At 43.8% G+C, this 21209-nt stretch overlaps 1 protein-coding gene across 1 annotated transcript in view; it reads right to left on the bottom strand.

Annotated features, from left to right (window-relative positions):
* Window positions 1-6802: 6802 nt before the first annotated feature.
* HGD (homogentisate 1,2-dioxygenase) overlaps window positions 6803-21209 on the bottom strand; it is a 48443-nt gene continuing 34036 nt past the window's right edge. Inside the window, exons 10-14 of the mRNA XM_059687724.1 lie at window positions 21020-21144; window positions 18088-18192; window positions 15744-15870; window positions 9780-9961; window positions 6803-7164 (exon numbers count right to left, since the gene is read on the bottom strand). Coding sequence (XP_059543707.1) covers window positions 7015-7164; window positions 9780-9961; window positions 15744-15870; window positions 18088-18192; window positions 21020-21144 — 689 coding nt within the window. The 3' untranslated portion in view covers window positions 6803-7014. The remainder of the gene's footprint in view (window positions 7165-9779; window positions 9962-15743; window positions 15871-18087; window positions 18193-21019; window positions 21145-21209) is intronic.

Raw genomic sequence — 21209 nt, 5'->3', positions numbered from 1 at the left:
CACATTCATAAGTATGTAGAATGTTAGAGCTGGCAGGATCTTCAAAGAACTGCTAGTCTCACCGCCTAATGCTATAGGAAAGGCTTGTACAGGAAACATGACTTGTTCAATTCTTTAAGAAACCCTGTCTATTTAAGGATTAGGAATGCAGGTTTTGATTAAGACCTACTGCCCTGATGGCCCATGTCACGTGTTTGTGATTAGAAATGAGACTGTTGGGACAACTGAGACCTTTGCCAGCTAACCTCCTTCCCTTATACAAACAGAGGACTTGAAAAGTCATTTCAACAGGCTTAGATTTAGAGAGAAACCAGGGAGCATTTTCTGTGTAAAGCAATCATTAGCAGATTTGTCCTTTGGGGGTTGTGAGAGTAAAGATATTGGATTCAAACCTAATACCTCCCATATTATTCTTGCCAAATTCTCACAAGAAGGTATTCATAGTGGTCACTGGCTGTTGCCCACTGACACCCACCTCCCCTTTCTTTCCTTCTGATAGAACCCAAATTTTTTTTCAGGGGACTGGTGGAAATCCCTTTATCTGTACCCTACAATGGAATGGTGTCCTGTCCAGGGCTGAGTCCACCTTGCGCCCTGAGCTGCCTGCATAGGCTCCAGCCACTAGAGACCCTGAACTGAAAAATAATGATCTTATTTTTATTAATATTTATTAAATGCATGTATAGCTCACATTAGCTTCAATGTTTTCTATTAAAAATGTTTTGGGCCCTAGCTGTTTTGGCTCAGTGGATAGAGCATTGGTCTGTGGATTGAAGGGTCCTGGGTTTGATTCTGGTCAGGGCATATACCTCTGTTGAAGGCTCCATCCTCAGCCCTGGTTGAGGCACGTGTGGGAGGCAACCAATCAATGTGTCTCTTTCACATTGATGTTTCTCTCTCTCTCTCTTTTTTTAAAAAATATATTTTATTGATTTTTTTTTTTTTTTTTTTTTTTTTTACAGAGAGGAAGGGAGAGGAATAGAGAGTTGGAAACATCAATAAGAGAGAAACATTGATCAGCTGCCTCCTGCACACCCCGTACTGGGGATGTGCCTGAAACCCAGGTACATGACCTTTGACCTTGACCGGAATCGAACCTGTGACCCTTCAGTCCAAAAGCGGAAGCTCTATCCACTGAGCCAAACCGGTTATGGCAATGTTTCTCTCTCTTTGTCTCTCCCCCTCCCTTCCACTCTCTCTAAAAAAAAAAAAAAAAAAAAAAAGCCGAAACTGGTTTGGCTCAGTGGATAGAGCGTCGGCCTGCGGACTGAAAGGTCCCAGGTTCGATTCTGGTCAAGGGCATGTACCTGGGTTGCGGGCACTTCCCCAGTGGGGGATGTGCAGGAGGCAGCTGATCGATGTTTCTCTCTCATCGATGTTTCTGACTCTCTGTCTCTCTCCCTTCCTCTCTGTAAAAAATCAATAAAATATATTTTTTAAAAAAATCATTTATCCTCAGATGAGGATTAACAACAACAACAAAATGTTTTGGGTCTTTATTTACAAGTTCAGTGATATTTTCGTGGCCAGAAATGTGCTGTAAACTGTTATGTCAGTTAGCCTATGGTAAAATTGTTTCTTTACACATTGTTTCATTCAAAGTCAGTTTTCAAGAACCTATTAATGAAGTGAGTACTTACTGGGCTTGTATCAAAGACACTTTAGGTTCTATCTTAACTTTCACTTTAATTGAACTATTAATATGCATTGTTGTGATCTGAAATTGAACCTCAATATGATTTTCTCTTTTTTTCATGGATCTCAGAATTTATATAAAATTAAATCGTATACAATATACCCTTTTGAGGGGGCAGTTTAATACCTATTATGTGCCATTGATCTCAATATGTTTTTCTTGTTTAAAGATCTAAAGGTGATGAAAAGGAGGCAGTACTTCTAAATTTTCCACACTTTGAACTTCTGTTACTTATTGCATTAGAAGGGTACACATAGACCTTAATCTTCAGCTCAGTGCTAGTTTATTTGGGGACAAGGACCTTTGCTTACTCATTCCAGTGTCTCCTACAGTAGGTGGCACAATAGCCTCTGTGAGGCAGGAACTAATAAATATTCACTGAGTCACAATAGCAACAATTAACAATAACAATAGCTGATATATGTCTATGCTCACTGCCCAGAAAGCAGTGTGGGTGCCTTTAATGCCTGGCCTCACACTCCCCACTCCCCACCCCCACCAAATCCCTGTGAAAGAAATCATTTCCTTCTTTCCAACGAGGAAAGTCAGGCTTAGAGAGGTGAAGCCACTTGCTCCAACCCATTCAGCTATGGAAGCACGGTCTGGATTCCTTAGTTACTATTATTCCAAACAAATTAAATTCATATACAATGGCTATTATATGAATACATATCTAATAATTATACTTAAAAACAAGCATGTGAAAATAAAAATATCCCCTCTCCCCAACAAATAACCCTGAAAACCTTGCTTTTCATGCTCATTATGTGACGTACTATTCTAAGCAATTTATCTGTATTGGTTCATTTTACACTCACACTAACACTCTGAGGTAGGTACTATCATTATCCACACTTTACAGCTAAGAAACAAAGACTAAGAGAGGTTAAGTAACTTGCTCAGGGTCACACAATTAAGATGGGACAGAGTCTGGATTTGAACCCAGGCTGTGTGGATCTAGAATTTATGCTCTTAACTATGTACCACACTAGTGACCCAGGCTCCCCCACACACAAATAAATTTGGACATACCTCAGATTAGTGATGCAATTATATGAAGCTGATAATAGCTAATTGAAGGTTAGCTGATAAATAAATAGAAGACATCTAAATGTCAGCTCTCAAGTCTTCTTCTTCTTTTTTTTTTAATAGAAAAGTATCCCTGTGGATCCTTTAATCTTTTTTTTTTTCATTTTCATCTTAGTAGTAAAATATCTTTCCAGAAGGACAAAACCCCAGAAGTGATAACTCTGTCATCACTCTGTAAAATCTCAACCCAGAAACTGCACATGAATTTATAACTTCTAAGCAGTTTGCATCTAGGCCTTGGGTTTCCTAACTTCCCCCTTCTCCCCACGCTCCCTACCGAGCCCCTCCCCGCTGCCTTGTAACCTGCTTTTCCTCCTGGGTAATCCCTCACTACACATTCCAACCTGATCCATGTTTACTGGACCATTGGGAGGTTTAGGGAGCTTTTTTTCACCTCCTTTCTGTAGACTCTAGGAAAGCCTGGTTTGGACCAGGATTTGAGGTTGGAACAGAGGGTGTTTTGTATACTGCTTTTAAAGTAGTTTCTAAAACAGTGAGGTGAAAGCACTTCGCAGACTCATTTTGTTCGGGAGAATAGTAACTAAGGAAGCACGGTCTGGATTCCTTAGTTACTATTCTCCCAAACAACTTAAATTCATATATACTGGCTGTTATATTAGTAAGTATCTAATAATTGTGCTTAAAAACAAGCATGTCAAGATCAAAATCACTCCCCCCCCCCCCCCCCCCCAAATAACCCTGGTTCTCAGCCTTGTCTGTGCAATTGGGATTGGGATCACCTGAGCGGTTTCCAAAATAAATTCTCATTTGGGTTCCATGTCCAGTGTTTCTAATTTAGTTGATCTGAGGTATAGCCTGGGCACTTGGAGTTTTAGATGCTGCCAGGGGATCAGTGAACAGCTGAAGTTGACAACCACTGCATCCAGAGCAGGCTTTCTCAATGTTGGCACTATGGACACTCAACTATAGTAGAATGAATGAGTCCAGATCATTCCATTGCAGAATGTTTACCTGCATCTCTAGCCTTTACCTATTAGATGCCAGTAGCACCCTCCCCAGTTGTGACAACCAAAAATGTCTCTAGACCAGTGGCTCTCAACCTTGGCTGCACATTAGAATCACCTGGGAATCTTTTTAAAATCCTGATTTCTGAACCTTATCCTCCGGAAATTCTGTTTCTTTGTTACTAGTGTTGTGGCCCCACCCCATAACAAAGAAACAGAATTTCCGGAGGATGGGGCCCAGAAATCAGGATTTTAAAAAAATTGCCAGGTGAGTCTAATGTGCAGTCAAGGTTGAGAACCACTGCTCTAGACTTTGCTAGTTGTCGGGGTCGGGGGTGCAAATTCCTCCATGTTGAGAACCATTGGCCTACAGCCATTACTAGTATCCTGGCTGTGAGAGAAGTCTCTCAAAAAGACAAAAGAGAAGGGTGGCTTCTATCGCACCCTCTCCGACAGGAAAATACATAAATATGCCAAGGGGATCTGGCAGAAACCATCCCGTCATAGGAGGAAACCTCGTCAGGGTGCCTTTTGATAAAAGAGATTTTCTATTTCCAAGCAAAAAGATAATGTTTCTTGGGGAGCCTAGTGGAGGAAGGTACAGTAAGTCCTCACTAAATGTTGTCAATAGGTTCTGTGACTTGAAGTGAAACGACAAATAGTGAAACGAATGTTACCAGAGGCTCACTGCTGTAAACAAGAGTTAGGTTCCTGTGGCATCTCATCGTTATAAGGAAACGGCAAACGAAACGATGATATTCGAAAATAGGGAATTAAGGAAGCGATACAGATCTTTCTAGCTGATCTGAAGCACAACAGGAGAAAACTAAATCTTTTTTTAATTAGTGTGAACAGCCTGGCTTGGGTGAAATATTGTCTCCAGCTGACGAGCTGCTGCCAGCAGCGGGGAGAAAGTACATGGGCTTCGATGCTAAATGGATGCAAACCCAGAACGTTGCCTTAGTTCTCGGAAGGCTTTGCTGCAATTCTATGAAGTTGATAATATCTAATTGAAGGCTAGACGTCAAAATGGACCTAAATAGGTGAGAGTTTAGGTATGTATAGAGGCAGGGTTAGACAGAGCTCATTGTGAAAAGGCTGAGTTTGGGAATGAAATATTTCAGTGGTTGTCTTAGTGTGGGTTGTTTGGGAGATGAGCCCAGGGAGAGTGGGGAAGTGGGAGGGAAGGAAGCTAATAGGGGGTGGTTAGCAGAATTGCCACCATGGACACATGTAGCACATGTAGCAACATTAAGTTCTCACTTAACATTCGGGAATTCATCAATTTTGGTCTCTGCTGCAACCTCATGGGTCCAGGACAACGTTGCCTTTTTCCTGCACCATCACCATGGTCACTTCTGGGTGCCCCACACCCACTTTCCTTTGAGTTTCTTGAACCCACAAGGCCTTTTCTTAGAATGCTCCTCCTCCTGACCCCACTCCAGCCCAACCCTCCTCCTCCAATGACTTGTTCCTTCCTATCCCTTAGGTCTGGCTAAATGTCACTTCTTCGTTGAAGACTTCCCCCTCTAATGAAAGATCTCCCCATCCCAGCTGTTACTCCCAACTCAGTTCCTGTTTGTTTTCTTCTTGGCATGTTTCACAGCTTGTATTTATGTTGTTTCATCTGTCTCCCTCTCTAGAACATAACCTCTGTAAGGGTAAGGGACACGTCTATCTGCTTGACCACCATATCCTTCACCGGGTTGCCAGATTGAGCAAATAAAAATACAGCCTTCCCAGTTAAATTTCAGATAAATCCTGAATAATTTTTTAGTACAAGTATGTCCAAAGCACATATTCAATTACTCAGGGTTTGCTTGAAATTCCAATTTAACTGGGCATCTTGTATTTTATCTGGCAACCCTAGTTCCTAGACCCTGACACAGGGCTGACTCTCACTACACATCACTGAACAAAAATCTGGTAGCAGCATATGAACATTGCTACTATGGCAACAAAGTGGGGGAAATGTGCTAAAACCACAGAACTAAATGCCACTTCCCATTCCTTTCTGCTCTAATGTGCCTGTCTCCTCATTCCAGGAGAATCTAATCAACTCAAAGTTCTGGGCAGCCCAGTCCTCTGGGGGAATGCTGGCCATGGGAAGGGAGCTGTTAGGAGCAGCTTTCCCACACAGCATTGCCTGTTTTGTCGTGGTCCGAGCACAGAGGCCCTTGGTCGTCTTCGGCCCAGATCTCCCCAGACTGTGAGCTCACTTCTTCCTTTTCAATCATTCATCCCCAGCGTCTCACTCTGTAGCTGGCACATAGTAAGGACTCAAAGCATGGTTAGCAAATGGGCTGGTAGGTGAGTGAATAATAGGGTGACTAACTGTCCTCCTTGGACCAAGACTGAGGGGTTTTCTGGGTTGTGGGGCTTTCAGTGTGAAAATCAGGGCAGTTGGAACCCTCAGTGAATGATGCTCACTCTCAGTGGCTGAGCTTCTTGTCCACTATCACTGTACTGGCTGCTATGTGACTAAGATTAGACCAGTGATGGCGAACCTATGACGCGTGTCAGAGGTGACATGCGAACTTATTTTTTGGTTGATTTTTCTGGGTGATTTTTCTTTGTTAAATGGCATTTAAATATATAAAATAAATATCAAAAATATAAATCTTTGTTTTACTATGGTTGCAAATATCAAAAAAATTCTATATGTGACATGGCACCAGAGTTAAGTTAGTGTTTTTCAAAATGCTGACACTCCGAGCTCAAAAGGTTCGCCACCACTGGATTAGACAGTGGCTGCCCTGGCTGCCCATTTGTTTAAAGATGACACTAGATGCTGAAAGCTCTGCTGACCCCCTTTGCTTCCCTATGCTTGAGCTGATTCCTGGGACCGTGGCTTCAGCCTGAGCTCCTGGTCCTTATGTTGGCCTGTCCTTCCTGGTGACTTGGTCTTGTGGTCTGTGACAGATGCCCTGGACTCGTGCTTCTGGAGTAAAGAACCTCAGGCTAAGTGCACACGAAGGGGTCTCAGACCAATGGCGTGGACTCCAGTCTTGGCCGCCACAGGTCTGCTCCATCCAGTGCTGATTAGGACCAATTGCCACTTCCACACAACACCAGGAAGTATTTATTGAGTAATTAAGCTGACAGCCATAGAACTTTCCAAATACATTTCTACCAATGTCTCAGTCACTTGACTATCAAAATGTGATTTCTCATTTTAACCCACCCCCTCTCCCAATACTGCCAGAAGTCACCAGATTCTAAGGGAAACAAATCCATTCTCAACTGGGCAGCGATGCTCCCGTCTCACTTAGGCCCTGCTGGGCTCCTGGAATTGGGGGTAAAGTGGCTCTTGAGAGGCTCCCAGCACTTGTAGTAGTTGTCGTCCAAACAGTGAGAGGTCTTGAGCCCCCACTTGGTGACGGCCATGCTTAGAGAAGACTCAAACATAAATGCCTGTAGGAAATGACGAGAAAGAAAAGATGAGGTGGATAACAAAACACATCTGACTAGATTTCAAGAGACAAGGGGTGTAGTAGCAGAATCTCTGAATAATAAGTCTTGTATGCTAGCATGGGTGGAGAGCAGGCCCAAGGCCCCTGGCTTCTGGCTCTGACCCTACCATCATACGTGGGCGATACCTTACGGAAGGCCTCGAACTTCTCAGTGCCTCCAGTTTCAATCTATATAATGAAATTGGACACATAAGCCTCACATTGTCCTTGTAGTGTTATGGAGCTAAATTTGCTGGATCCAAAGGCAGAGGAGGGAGAATCCTAGTACTCTTCACCCTCTCGGAGGCTGTCACTGACTGTGGCTGTGTCCGTGTGAGGGAGGCCACACTCTGCATTTTGCAGAGGTGGACACTAAGGCTCAGCCTGGGAAATGACTTGTCTAAGGTGGTGGTAGCAAGACCGTGGCAAAGCTTTATTTTTCAGGAATCTGACCAAGATATGAGTTGGAAAAAGAAAGGAGGAAAGAGAGAGAGTGAGAAGAGAAGTAGGAGGCAGGAATGGCTGTTGCTCCTTAGAAACCCTATCCCAGAGGGGAATGAATGGGTGGATGTCCCGTGTGAGGATTTTGTCTGCCACAGTAAGAACATGTAAGTGCTCTGTGCACTGTAGACATTCCAGCTTCACCGATGGCTGAATTTCCTACTCGCTGTGGCTTTTTAAAATAATAAAAACCAACCAAACAAAATAAGATCCTACAATTCTTATATGCCTACATTATTAGAGATTTCAAAAATATAGATGGGCAAAAAGGAACTAAAAATTCTCTGTGCCCCACGTTACGGTTTGGTGTCCAATATACATTAACTTCTTTTTGCCTAAAACAATGGAGATGATTGTCCCTGCCTGACTTCCCGGGACAGGCTTGACGTGAGGACGGGGTGAGATCCTGTGGAAGTGCCTTACAGGGTATAAAGCACTATTCAGATATAAGGGTTGTTATCATGGCCATTATTATTGTTGTCTCTTGGCTGACTGCTTCTTAGGAGCCTTTCTGTCTGACTGGAGTAACAAAACCTCAGCCCCACTGAGCTATGAAGACAGTATTGCATAAAGTTAATTTATTCCAAACTGGAATAAGGATGAGGCATATAGATGGGCCTGGGTCCAAATTACACAATGAGAAATAGTGAGGGAGGCCCAAAGTTAGGTCTAGATAAGGTGTTGGGCCCTCTCCCACCAGGCAGTCTGGGCTTCCTGGCTACCCAGGCTTCCCAGCCCATGTGGCCCCCACATAGGAGAGCACTTCCTCAACTGTGCTCCGAGCCCTAGCCATGCTCTCATGAAAGCAGCCCTGTCCCAGGCCTCGCTGGTGCAGAACACTGCTCCCTGGTAACACTGACTACCCCTAAGTTTATTGAATGGCAACCCTGGAGTGGCCTGTGCACCTCCAGGAGCCTTCAGAGGCAAAAGCGTAACTGATATCCTCAGACCATGCCTCATGGAGAAGCAGGGGTGCACAGAGGCCCTTTCAAGGGGCAGCAGAGCTGAGGTCAAGCAGACAAGACTCTTCTCAGCCTCCCCCTGCAGACCAGCTGCACCAACTCGGGCCCCAGGATTGGGACTTAAAGCAAACTGCACTGTACAGAGGGACAGATAAAGCTCCCTGCTTAGGTAGTTTGCAAATTGGGCATGGAGTCAGGTGGGTCTGTGCTATTGATTTTAAAGCCAGGTAGCATTGAAAGCATTTGTTGAAAAAGATAATGCAAATTTGCGTATGATTCAGCATAAAATTACTCCTTGTGGTCCATAAACTTTACCTCCAAGAATGCAAAACTGAAATAAAACTAAGAACCGCAGCCGTCTGCAATTGTGTTCAGCCTCAATGTTTACAGCCGGACTCAAGAGGAATACAAAACAGGTTTTAAATCCCATCAGTTTCATCCCATGCCAAAGGAGAGCAACAGAAAATGAGAAAACAGCAGAGAACTGCTGCTCACAGTCCTGACCCTCCTGGGCTTGAGAACCTGGCTGAAGGTGACATCTGCATCTTCTGCTACTGTGGCCCTAGAGGAGTACTTCAAAAGCAGGAGGCGATTCTGAGACAAGCAACTATACACAGGGATGCATGCAGTATTAAATAAACAACCTTACATTTGAACAGTGTCGGACAGTCTTTAAAGTTAAATTATAGCCACCTGCCGGGTTGGATACCATACCCACTCTACAGATGGGGGAAATGAAGCAGAGAAGTTAAGTGACTTACTCAAGGGCACACAGGAACTAAGAGCTAGGATTTGGGGTGTGGGGGCAATGAGAGGATAAGGACACATATGTAATACCTTAATCAATAAAGAAAACAAATATTTAAAAAAAAAGAGCTAGGATTTGAACCCAGGCCTGACTCCAAGTCCAAAGTTCTTTCTACCCTCACTACATTGGGAGTCTAGTATACACACAGTGGGTTGCATGCATACGCACATGGGAAAGGCACACAGACACACACTCTCCTCTCCTGACTCCTCCTCTGTGATTTTGGAGAGATAAAAAAGTAGACACTTCTCTCAACAAGACTGGGGAGTCCAGAGGCCACCAGGGCCTGGCATTTAACTTGCTTACCATGGTGCCATCAGCAATCCTCTCAGGTACCAACTTGGCTTTACTGGCCTTCTCAAAGCACTCGGCATCAGGCCCGTGGGGAGTCATGGTGCTGTGCAGGCTGCCTCCTCCTGGCAGGAACCCACCTTCTTTTGCCTCATAATGACCTTTGATGAGCCCCATGAATTCACTCATGCAGTTCCCTGGGAAGGTGGAAGCAGTATTATTTTTTAAAATATATTTTATTGAGTTTTTACAGAGAGGAAGGGAGAGGGAGAGTTAGAAACATCAATGAGAACCATAGCTAAGATCTGGAAACAGCCTAAGTGCCCATCAGTAGATGAATGGATTAGAAAACTGTGGTACATCTACACGATGGAATACTATGCTGCTGTAAAAAAGAAGGAATTATTACCATTTGCAACAGCATGGATGGAGCTGGAGAGCATTATGCTAAGTGAAATAAGCCAGTCAATGAAAGAAAAATACCACATGATCTCACTCATTCATGGATAATCAATTACAGTCTCTTCAATAAATGGTATTGGGAAAATTGGACAGATACATGCAAAAAAATGAAACTAGACCGCCAACTTACACCATACACAAAAATAAACTCCAAATGGATAAAGGACTTAAATGTAAGACAGGAAACCATAAAAATACTAGAGGAATCCAAAGGCAACAAAATCTCAGACATATGCCAAAGCAATTTCTTCACCGATACAGCTCCTAGGGCATTGGAAACTAAAGAGAAGAGAAACAAGTGGGAGAAACATCGATCAGCTGCCTCCTGCACACTCCCTACTGGGGATGTGCCCACAACCAAGGTACATGCCCTTGACCGGAATCGAACCTGGGACCCTTCATTCCGCAGGCCAACGCTCTATCCACTGAACCAAACCGGTTAGGGCTGGAATCAGTATTATTTTTATTATCCAAAGCAGACCCATAAACATTAAGACCCTTCAAACATTATTTCTTTCCACAGAATGACAAGAAGATAGGAGAATCTGATACATTTATAAGATTAATAAAGAATACAGATTGACAAAGGAATAAACACAAAACATTCATTAGTGTGGAATTCTTGGTAGGCAGAGCCCTACTCCCTCCTGGCAGGGAGTGGATTAGCAGAGATCTTGTATTCCACTGCCCAAAAGAAAGTAGACTAGATCTAAAGAAAAGCAGAGCCCAGACAAGAATTCTTATAATAATAACAATAAAATGTACATTGTAATAAAAAGTGGATGTACTCTTTCATTTAGGCTTACAAGCCTCATATCAAAATTATCTTCTTTTATGCTCTGAGTTGCTTCCCAAATAACCCCACAGTAACACATATATCACCATATTTCTAGTTCCCAATCTAGAACACTGAAGTGGTGTGTGTGTGTGTGTGTGTGTGTGTGTGTGTGTGTGTGTGTGTGTGTAAGGGTGATGCAATGGAAAGAACTCTGGACTTAGATTTTATTATCAAACTAGGGGCCCGGTGCACGAAATTCGTGCACTGGGTGTGTGGGGGGGAGTGTCCCTCAGCCCAGCCTGCCCCCTCTCACATACTGGGAGCCCTCAGGCATTGACCCCCATCACCCTCCAATCGCAGGATCGGCCGCTTGCTCCACCCCCCGCCCAAGCCTGACGCCTCTGACCCAGGCTTCAGGCCTGGGCAAGGGGACCATCATATCCCCCCAATCCCCGGCTCTGCCCCCCACCCAGGCCTGATGCCTCGGCCAGAGGAGTTGACCCTCATCACCCTCCGATCACCAATCACCGGATCACCAATCACCAAACCCCTTGACCAGGCCTGAGGCATCCGGCTCGGGCAGCGGGGACCCACAGCTGCAGCGGCCCCGTGATCGTGGGCTCCGCTTTAGGCCCAGGCAAGGGACCCCTAGCTCCCGGGACTGCCAGCTTCGACAGTGCCCAGCTCCCATCGCTGGCTCCACCCCTACTTCCTGCTATCACTGGCCAGGGCGGCAAAGGCGCCTGATTCTCTGATCATGGCTGGGGGGCAGGGCAAAGGCGGCCCCAGGGCCGCCTTTGCCCTGCCCCCCAGCTCTTAGCTCCCCCCTGGGTTTCTGATCACTGTCAGTGGCAGGGGGCTTCTTCCTGCTTTCCCTTTCGCCTCCCTGCATTGTGCCTACATATGCAAATTAACCGCCATCTTGTTGGCAGTTAACTGCCAATCTTAGTTGGCAGTTAACTGCCAATCATAGTTGGCAGTTAATTTGCATATAGCCCTGATTAGCCAATGAAAAGGGTATCGTCGTATGCCAATTACCATTTTTCTCTTTTATTAGTTTAGATGATAACCTGTGTAAAAGGGTCTTAGTATTTGTAAAACCCAGTCCATAAATGCTATAGTCAAATACTATCTTCTATATCTGAATCTGATATCATCATATCCTTTCAATCTTAAAAATGGCTGTTAGATTCATCCTATTCTATTTCCATTGACATCATCCTCATAGAATTCTAAAATCTTAAAATTGGAAGGGATCCTTACTTCTACTCAATACAGAAGAATTTTCTATATCATTCCCGACAGATCGTTTCCTCTGCTCAGCCTGCATGCCTCCTGTGCATGGAAGCTCTCTACTCAACAAAGCTACTGAGCTCTAAACTACCTAAGTGCTCTACTCAACAAAGCTTAGAGTGTTAAAAACTTCTCTCATATTAAATGGAAATTTGCTATCACATAAATTAAATATACTGGTCCTAGTTGTGTTTTCTGAAGTCACACAAAATTTGACAAAAATCACCATATTCCCACTCTTTCAAAAGTAGGTTTCTATTGAAAAGAAGTTTTTATTAGGATAGCAACACATTTAGAGCAATAATTAAAGAAATATAACACCTGAGTAAATTTAAGTGCCTTTCCATTCATCCACCCACCTACCCACTCATCCATTCATCTGTCCATGTCTCACCCATTCCATCTATCAATCCATCCATCCAATATATATAATTGAACACTGTACTAAGTACTGATGGAAATGAATAAGAAACATCCTGTCTAAAATTACTCACATTCTGTCCCAAGAGAGTGCTAAACAGAGTAGAGAGATATGGCAGTGGCAACCCTTGCACAGCCAAACATTTGACATTATAAATGCCCAACCCCTCTTCCTTGCATGTGAAGTATAACCAAGTGCTGAAATAATTCTGTAATTGACTGAGCAGCCATACCCTCCCTGCCCAGACAACACAATGCTGCTACAGGCCCTGCAGAAAAGGTAAGACCGGGTCATACCCCCATTTGTTTCTCCATGAAGTGGAACTAGAAGAAAAGATCCGACTGTAAGCATAAAGTCTTTATGCTTTTTAAAAGCAGTTCTGCTCATGATTTAAATATACTGTCACTCCTCACTCCAGAGTGTGTGTACTCAGGGTCACCGTCACGGCCTAATTTTAGGAAGAGAGCAAGACAGAATTCAGCTTTGATCTGAATATTAATTTAGGTAGCAATGAGTTTGGTGATGACATTTCTATATCATTTTCTATATTTCAAAGGACAGTGGGAGGTAGACCTTGCCTTTCTGATTAATGCTGAAACCAGTTGACCAAGGTGCATTAAGATGACCGGATGCAATATTCCTACACAAATAATTCTGCACTTCTCCTATAAAGTCACATCAAAGTAGCACGATTCTGATGATTACTAAAGCAGCGTCTTAAAAATCTCTAGTGAAAAATAATTTCTAACTTGGGGTTCTATGGTTTTTCCAACTAACTTGGGGCAACCATACCTTTCTGGAGATCTATCTATCCAGGGCCCAATTTACTTGAGAGTCTTTTAAAAAATTGTAAGAAGAATTTCACGAGGCTATTTTGTTTCAGGCAATCTGAGCTACTAACCAAAATCAAGGAGTGGGTTGAAGCTGTGGCACAGGTAGCAGACTTGTCTGAGTCAGACTGCTCTGCTGTCCCACGGCCCGAGGCTGCTGTTTCTCAACACGGAACTGCACACCTCCTGCCTCAGAACTCCTGACTGGCTAGTGCACATGCAGATTGAGGTTCCTCCTCAAAACCAACTAAGTAACCTCCCTGGGAGTGGGCCCTGGGAATAAACATTGAACAACTATGGTCCCTGGAGCAGTAGCATCAGCTTCACGTGGGAACATGTGATCAATGTAAATTGTTGGGCCCTAGACATACTCAAGCAGAAAGTCTGAGGGAGGGGCCCAGGAATGTGTGTTTCAATAAGTCCTCTTATAGCCTGACTAACACTGAGAACCTGCTAACGTTCTCAGCTGCACACAGAGCAATCTCAATACAAGAACCATGTGAAATGGGGAGTTATCAAGGACTAGCATGTGAGGTACAGGCTCTAGGCCAGAGCAGGTCTCGCTCCTTGACAACACGGCCTCTGGGGGATGAATTCTCAGAAGGACAGTTAGGGCCTAATATGGGCTTGTCACTCTTCAGAAAGGACATCATTTATTACAACTTTATTCAAAAGCATCTGGTGTCTTTGTCGTGGTAACTAATTGAATCTTTTCTCAGTCATAATGGTGTCACCTGAAAATGTGCTGGGATTTGGCCATGAAGTGGCCTTCCACTCTGAGGGCCTCTGCAAATGCCTACATTGCCCACTCAGTGCACCTTTCTATCCTGTTGCCCTGGCATCTTGGGAGCTGGTACTACAAAGAGGAGCCTCATATAGACAGAAGGCCCTGAGGTTAACTAGGGAAGGTGGTTTGTTTTTAAGAATGTTCCTGCTCAGTTGTTGGAGCATCGGCCAACAGACGGAAGGGTCTGGGGTTCAATTCCAGTCAAGGGCCTATACGTGTACCTCGGTTTCAGGCTCAAACCCTGGCCCTGGTCTGGGCACATGTGGGAGGTAACCAATCAATGTGTCTTTCTCACATCGATGTTTCCCCTCCCTCCCACTCTCTATAAAAATCAATGGAAAAAATGTCCTCAGGTGAGGATTAACAAAAACAACAACAATAACAACAAAAGAATGTTCCTGCTCAGAATTTTTCCAGAATTCTATGTACAAAATGCAATCTCCAGGAAGTGGAATTGTACATTGACCTTTAGGTTGAATTTACAGCTAGCTACTGCACAATTAAAAATGCCAGCCTCATTAAGTACAGCCATGAAGTACTTGGTGATGCATTCACTTACTGAGCAAATATCTATTACATGCATATCATGTACCAGCCCTGTGCCAGGCGCATCGGTTAGTGGTCATGAGCATCTGCTCTGGCATCAGATAGCCTGCAATTCAATCCTGATTCCACCACTTGACTATCTGTGAGGCCTTGAGCAAGTACCTAATCCTTCTTGTCTCAGTTCCATCCTCTGAAAACAAAGGGGATAAGGATGCTACTTATATCTGACCACTGTTATGAGAATTAACTGAGTTAATACTTTTAAAGAACTAATAACAGAGCCATAGAACATGGTCAATAATTGTTAACTGCTAGTAATAAGAATATTAATAAAATAAAAATGATAGATTTCATAAGTTCTCTTTTAGGCAACAAATGCTTTGCAGAAACTGCTTCCAGAATAGGGTCCCGCCCCTAGAGTGGACTGTAGTCTGCTCTCCCTGGCCAAAATAATTCAAGAAGGCACATTTTACTGGTTCTTGCACCAGATTTAGATAATGAGGTTTCTCAAAACAACAAATTCTCTCTCCCACCACCCCTCCCTGACGCTCCCCCCCAAAAGCATCTGAATGTAAAGAACTTCTTGCTTCACACTTCATCAGCCTTTCTACCTCTCTTCAGGGCCAGAGGAACTGGGATTAGGCTTTAACAAAGTGTTTCCTCCTCAGGGTCAGCAGATCGCTGCCATCCCACAGGGAAGTTGTGCTATTTAAGCAGCTAAAGGCCTCAGGAGGCAGGATCCTGGACTCCAGCCAGGGCAGGGCGTCCAGAAACACCTCAGGCAGTATTCCCAAATGGGCAAGGCTCATTGCTTTGCTGTCTCTTTGGTTCCCAAATGTGACTTGGCGAAAGAGAGACTTACTGTGGTAATAAGGAGGCCTGAAGGTCTTATCAGCGACCCCCCATCGAGGTGGGAAGATGACAAAATCAGCGATGGCCACTCCAGGGCGGAGAGACTTGGCAGTCAATACTGTGAAAATGGACGGGTCCTGCGAAAGCACAAGGAGAGGCTGAGCATAGGGGGAGAGGGAGTGACTGGATGATGACACACATGGCTCCCACACAGAAGGGGTTTTGAGGGACACTCTCATTTCTGGTCAAACCGCACTGGCCAGGCTGAGAAGTCTGGGCTTGCCATCAAGGCGCAGTAATCACTCATCTGACCTTCCCCTCTTGCTGTGCTGGAAGCAAAATGAATTAACACCGGCCAGGAGGATTCTGAGCTGCCTTTTCACCCTGCTGAGCCCATTTCATGTAAGTACTACCCAGCGGGCCTGAGAACCAGTGGTGCCTGCCTCCCAGCCTGAAGTCAGGTGACCAGAGCTGGGCTGTACCACAGGGAACTCTGGGCAGAAGGGATGCTCAGAGTAAGGTGGAGATAGAAATAAAATATCCAAGCTTTGGTACAAATGTAGGATCTGCTTCTTTTTTGGGGGGTGGGGGGTTACAGAGACTCCAGATGGTAACTTTATTGCTTTCTGACCCTTGTTTGACTCTCAGATTTAAAACACACCATGTCCATTACTAGTTTGGGTGTGATAGTGTAGAGGGGAGTAGGTTGAGGGACACTATTATAATTTTAGAAGAACTGCACAATCCTTCAGTGAAAAGATTGAGGTTCAGTTTAATTGAAATCAGTGATCATGTTTGCTTTCAGATGCCATTCAGAGATGATTAAGATCTATTCCCTGCCCCTTTAGCATTATTGGTGGAAGGGTGGGGTAGGTGACTAAAGGAGTAATAAACCAAGTGCATGAACAACTAATCACAGCAAGGTGCCAAGGGCAATCTGACTTTATAAATAGACTGAAGGGAGTACAGAGGAGGGAGTCCTGTCTCCACCTGAGAGGATCAGGGAAGGCTTCAAAGAGGAGGTGACATTTGAGATCGGTGCTAAAGAATGAAAGGAGAGAGAAAGAGGGAGAAGAAAGAGGAAGAAATGAGGGAGGAAGGAGAGAAAGAAAGGAAAAGCTATTGTAAGCACAGAAAACAAGAAAAGCATACAAATGCACAGAGGTTTTATTAAGAGGAGAGCGGGGCAAGAAGTGGCACTGGAAAACAAGTCCATGGCCAGATGGTGAAGAGCCTCAACACCACACTTCAGAGCTCAGACTTAATCCTAAACCACAGGAAGCCTGCAAAGGTTTGCTTCATGCAGTGGTAGAACGATCAGATCTGAATTTTGGAAAAGTAACTACAGCAGCAAGTCAACACACCAACGCCTATTGCTGTGAGAGTTAACACTTCTTCATCTGCCGTGAGAAATGACCTGAAACCATTAGAGAAAATGCAGCAAGGCTCAAATAAAGCTCCATCCGTGGCGCAGGATCCTTTTTCATTTTGTTGTGGGCATGATGCCTCATTTTCTTTTTTCTTTGGTTTTATTCAGAGTTGCTGCCGTTCAGAAAGGTCGTTTTGTGTCTTCTCCCTCCCCCCTCCCCGAGATAAGCTGCACTGGCTCAGAGTAATCTTTCTGTCTTTGGTTCTCTCCCTTCTGCTCTAACTATCCCTCCAGCTTGTGAATTAAGTTCATCTATTATGAACGAGGCTGCAAACTGAACTTTCCCCCAGGACTAGCACTTTATCAAGATTGTGGGGCCTCAGGGGCCTGCACTGTAGACCTGGGGCCTATTTGTGGCCCCTTAATTGAGTGAAAAATATGACCAAGTTCTTCGTCTAGAATTTCCTTGGTTTGAATTCAAGCACTAAACATTATGAGTAACTTTATAAGAGAGCCGTGGGCTCCATCGCTGCTAGAAACAGCCGGGAGTGGAGACCCTGGAGTAGGCAGCCGGAGCAAATCAACTCTTGGTCTTTGTGGGCAGGACGGAGAACTTCCCAAATCCGGAAATGTTCCTTTGTCACTCCATCACTGACACTAGCAGTTGGTTTTCTTTCGGGGATAAACTTTCTATGAAGAAACTAAGTTTTTAGCCATCTACTGTGACAACTGTATTAGAGAACGGAGCTGTGTTCACAGGTTGGGTGTCTTGGCCTGGCCTCCTTACTACCTATGTTATTTACTCCTTCACCAAAGCCTTGCTGCAGGTGATTCAGATTCCTGTGAGCACAATGACAAGTGATTGTATTTCAGGCTTCCAAGGGTGACACTGGAAATGTGAACTCTGTGAATGTAGGGGCCTGCTGTAAACCCCTCTCACTCAAGGGTTCCCCTTCTCCAAGGCCCTCCCAGGGGCCAGACTTACTGCGTGGTCATAGGCCACCGCGTTGATGACCATGAAGTTCTCCAAGTTGTACTTGTAGGGGGTGTAGTTCCCATGCCAGGCCACGACATTGAACGGGGAGACATTCTGTTTGCAAAAGAAGCAGAAAAGATGATCTTAGCACCTCATGCTTTTGTAGCTGTGATGCCAGTTTGTACTTGGCATCACTCACTCTTTTTGGATTTGATTTTGTGCTCATTATTTAATAATACCATCCTTTGGGAGAAGCATAGCCCTGAATCATTCTGTGGTTGCTTCACACACCCTCAAACTATCCCTCGTTTAGCCACTAACCCCATTTTTTTAGTTCATAACTGCAGCTGCCTCTGGTCACATGTGCAGCAACAGAAGCACAACACATTCTCCAAGTAGTGCCTTTTCAACAATTTTTAACGCAATTGTGAGAATCTGTGGAGGCCAGCCATTCTCAGACCATCTGGGCTACCCTCTGGGTTTCCTGTGCGAAGGGCAGGCACTCGCTGTGACTGCTCTCCAGGTAAGTGCTGCCTAGAGGAGTACCCAGTAGACTCCGTGCCTGGGTGGTGAGTGCAGGAGGGAGAGAGGGTCTCTAACAGCTCCAGCCCCCAGGACTTGAGCCCCCAGGACAGAGCAATCCTAACGTGATGCTTCTTGAGCCTGCCCTGGGGTAGGAGAGGATCGGTGTATAGGAAGGTTGCCCCACTGTAGATATGGGTCTTGGATGCTGGAAACAGCATCCAATTCAGAATGTTCTAAAGACCACTGGAGAGACTACTCACAGAGGTGTGGCTAGTGTTAAGTGAACTGACTAGAGATGGGTGGTGTGGTATCTGAGCCTAGGAAGAGTGGGAAGACATTGCCACTCCTAGACCTGTGGTATATGGGAAGGAAGTGTTACAGGACTCCAGCAAGAGCTAAAAACCGTAAAGAAGGGGCTGCCCAGTGGTGTGCTGATATTTTACAACCAGCAATCTTGGAAAAAATTTAAAAATTCTGATTGATAGCATTTGCTGATTTGGGGGGTATAAATACTCTCACCATGATCATTTTAGAGCGACTGATGTGTTGTCACTAAGCACAAAGCTGGGAAGAGGTGGCAAACCAGTATAAACTGGCTCCAGCATACCACTCGGGCTACCCAGCACGAACTGAGATTGTGAAGGGATGCAGACACAAGAAGTAGGAAGCAGGGGGAAGAAAAACTTCAACGTGCAGGGGGTCATTGAGCGGGGAAAAAGAGGGACATCTGTAATACTTTCAGCAATAAAGATAAATTAAAAACAGAGAAAAAACCCAACTGCCTTCCAGTTTCCTGTGAGGACTTCTTACTAGTTGAACCCAACCAAAAGCCAGCTGGGTAGGAGCCTGGGCAATACAGTCCATGTAGGTCAAGCTCCCAGGGCACAGATCATGGCAGAGAAGGGAGAATGGATCAGTGGGAGCTCACACAGAGAATGACCAGCATAGGGTCCACTTGGAAAGTGGAAACTAGTGGGGCTGCTGGCTGCCTCTAGACAGGGGTGGGCAAACTTTTTGACTCGAGGGCCACAATGGGTTCTTAAACTGGACCGGAGGGCCGGAACAAAAGCATGGATGGAGTGTTTGCGTGAACTAATATAAATTCAAAGGAAACATCATTACATAAAAGGGTACGGTCTTTTTTTTTTTTTTTTTTTTTTAGTTTTATTCATTTCAAACGGGCGGTAGTTTGCCCCCGACTGCTCTAGAATGATGGTTCTTTATCAACTGTATGTCAATAATAAAAGGGAGAAGATGCTTAAAATGAATATAGATTTCCATACTCCATCCCCAGAGGTTATCGGTTTTGCATTTTAAAGAAGCCTCTCTGATAATTTCTGATGTAAATGGTCTCTAAACCACCCAGAGAATAAGAGGTTGATAATATATCAGTGAGGATAACCATTAGTCCTCAGGGGGTAACTTAAGTGTCAAACTAGTTGGCCTCTGCTGGTTAGCATACCTTCTAGATGTTGTCCAATAATATGCCTTGGCAAAATGGAAGCAATAAGTCAAATGGGCAAAAATAAAGCAAGCACATAATGGTAGACAGAAGAGATCTTTGGATTATGTTTGTTATATGATCACTTTAGGCTAATATATATTCAGTATATTAAGTAATAATATATACTAATTATATACTATATATTTTATATTAAATATATACTAATATTAGTATATGTTATATTATAAATTACATATTATGTTACAATTGTTATTATTTATTTATTTTTATTGATTTTAGAGATGAAGGAAGGAATAGAGAGAGAAATATAGATGTGAGAGATACAGCGATCTACAATTATTATTTTTATTATTATCTATGTTTTTGTTTATCTCTTGAGTTTATCAGGCTGGTAGTATAAACTAAATAAAGCTAATTTTTTTTTTGAAAATAAGAACATTTTTTTTTTTATTGCTTAAAGTATTACAAAAAGTATTACATATGTCTCCTTTTTTTTTCCCCCACCCATGACAATCCCCTGGCCTCCCCTACCCCCCAAATAAAGCTAATTAACTTGAGTTCTACTTGTTTTGTATGGTTATTGTTAGTATTTGAAATATGGTGGCCATTGGTGAATATAAATCTTGGATGATCTGCCTATTAACTCATTTCCCTTTTAGAACATATTACCCTGTCTGTACATTATGTTTTCCCCACTATATCCCCATGATTTTCATTTCTTGGTGAATGGAAAGAACATGAGCAACAGATATGGTTCTACCATATACTATGACATTTGGTAAATTATTTGTCACTACCTGGCTTGTTTTCATGGCTACAAATAAGGCAAATAGCATTTTATTTGTAGTATCTTAGTGGTGTAAAGATGAGGCAATATAATATGTGTATTTAACACTGGCCTTGGCAATTAGTAGGTGCTCATTCCCTCCACTGCCTACTGACCCTCTTTACCTGTTTGGCAGCAAACAGCTTTCCCTGGTATTTATTAATCACAGTGTAACCACCTGGCACTTGGCGATCTTCATACCAGGCAACAGGTATCAAGAAATCACGAGGATTGGCCAAGCCATTGGCTCCTAGAATACAATGACCCATAGTCTTTTAGACACTTTTGAAGTCACTTAGGAAAGATGCTCATGGT

Source organism: Myotis daubentonii, chromosome 3 (assembly GCF_963259705.1).
Source record: "Myotis daubentonii chromosome 3, mMyoDau2.1, whole genome shotgun sequence".
In the NCBI taxonomy this organism is placed as follows: domain Eukaryota; kingdom Metazoa; phylum Chordata; class Mammalia; order Chiroptera; family Vespertilionidae; genus Myotis; species Myotis daubentonii.
The sequence above is the reverse complement of the archived record's forward strand: the minus strand, read 5'-3'. Positions and strand labels throughout refer to the sequence as shown.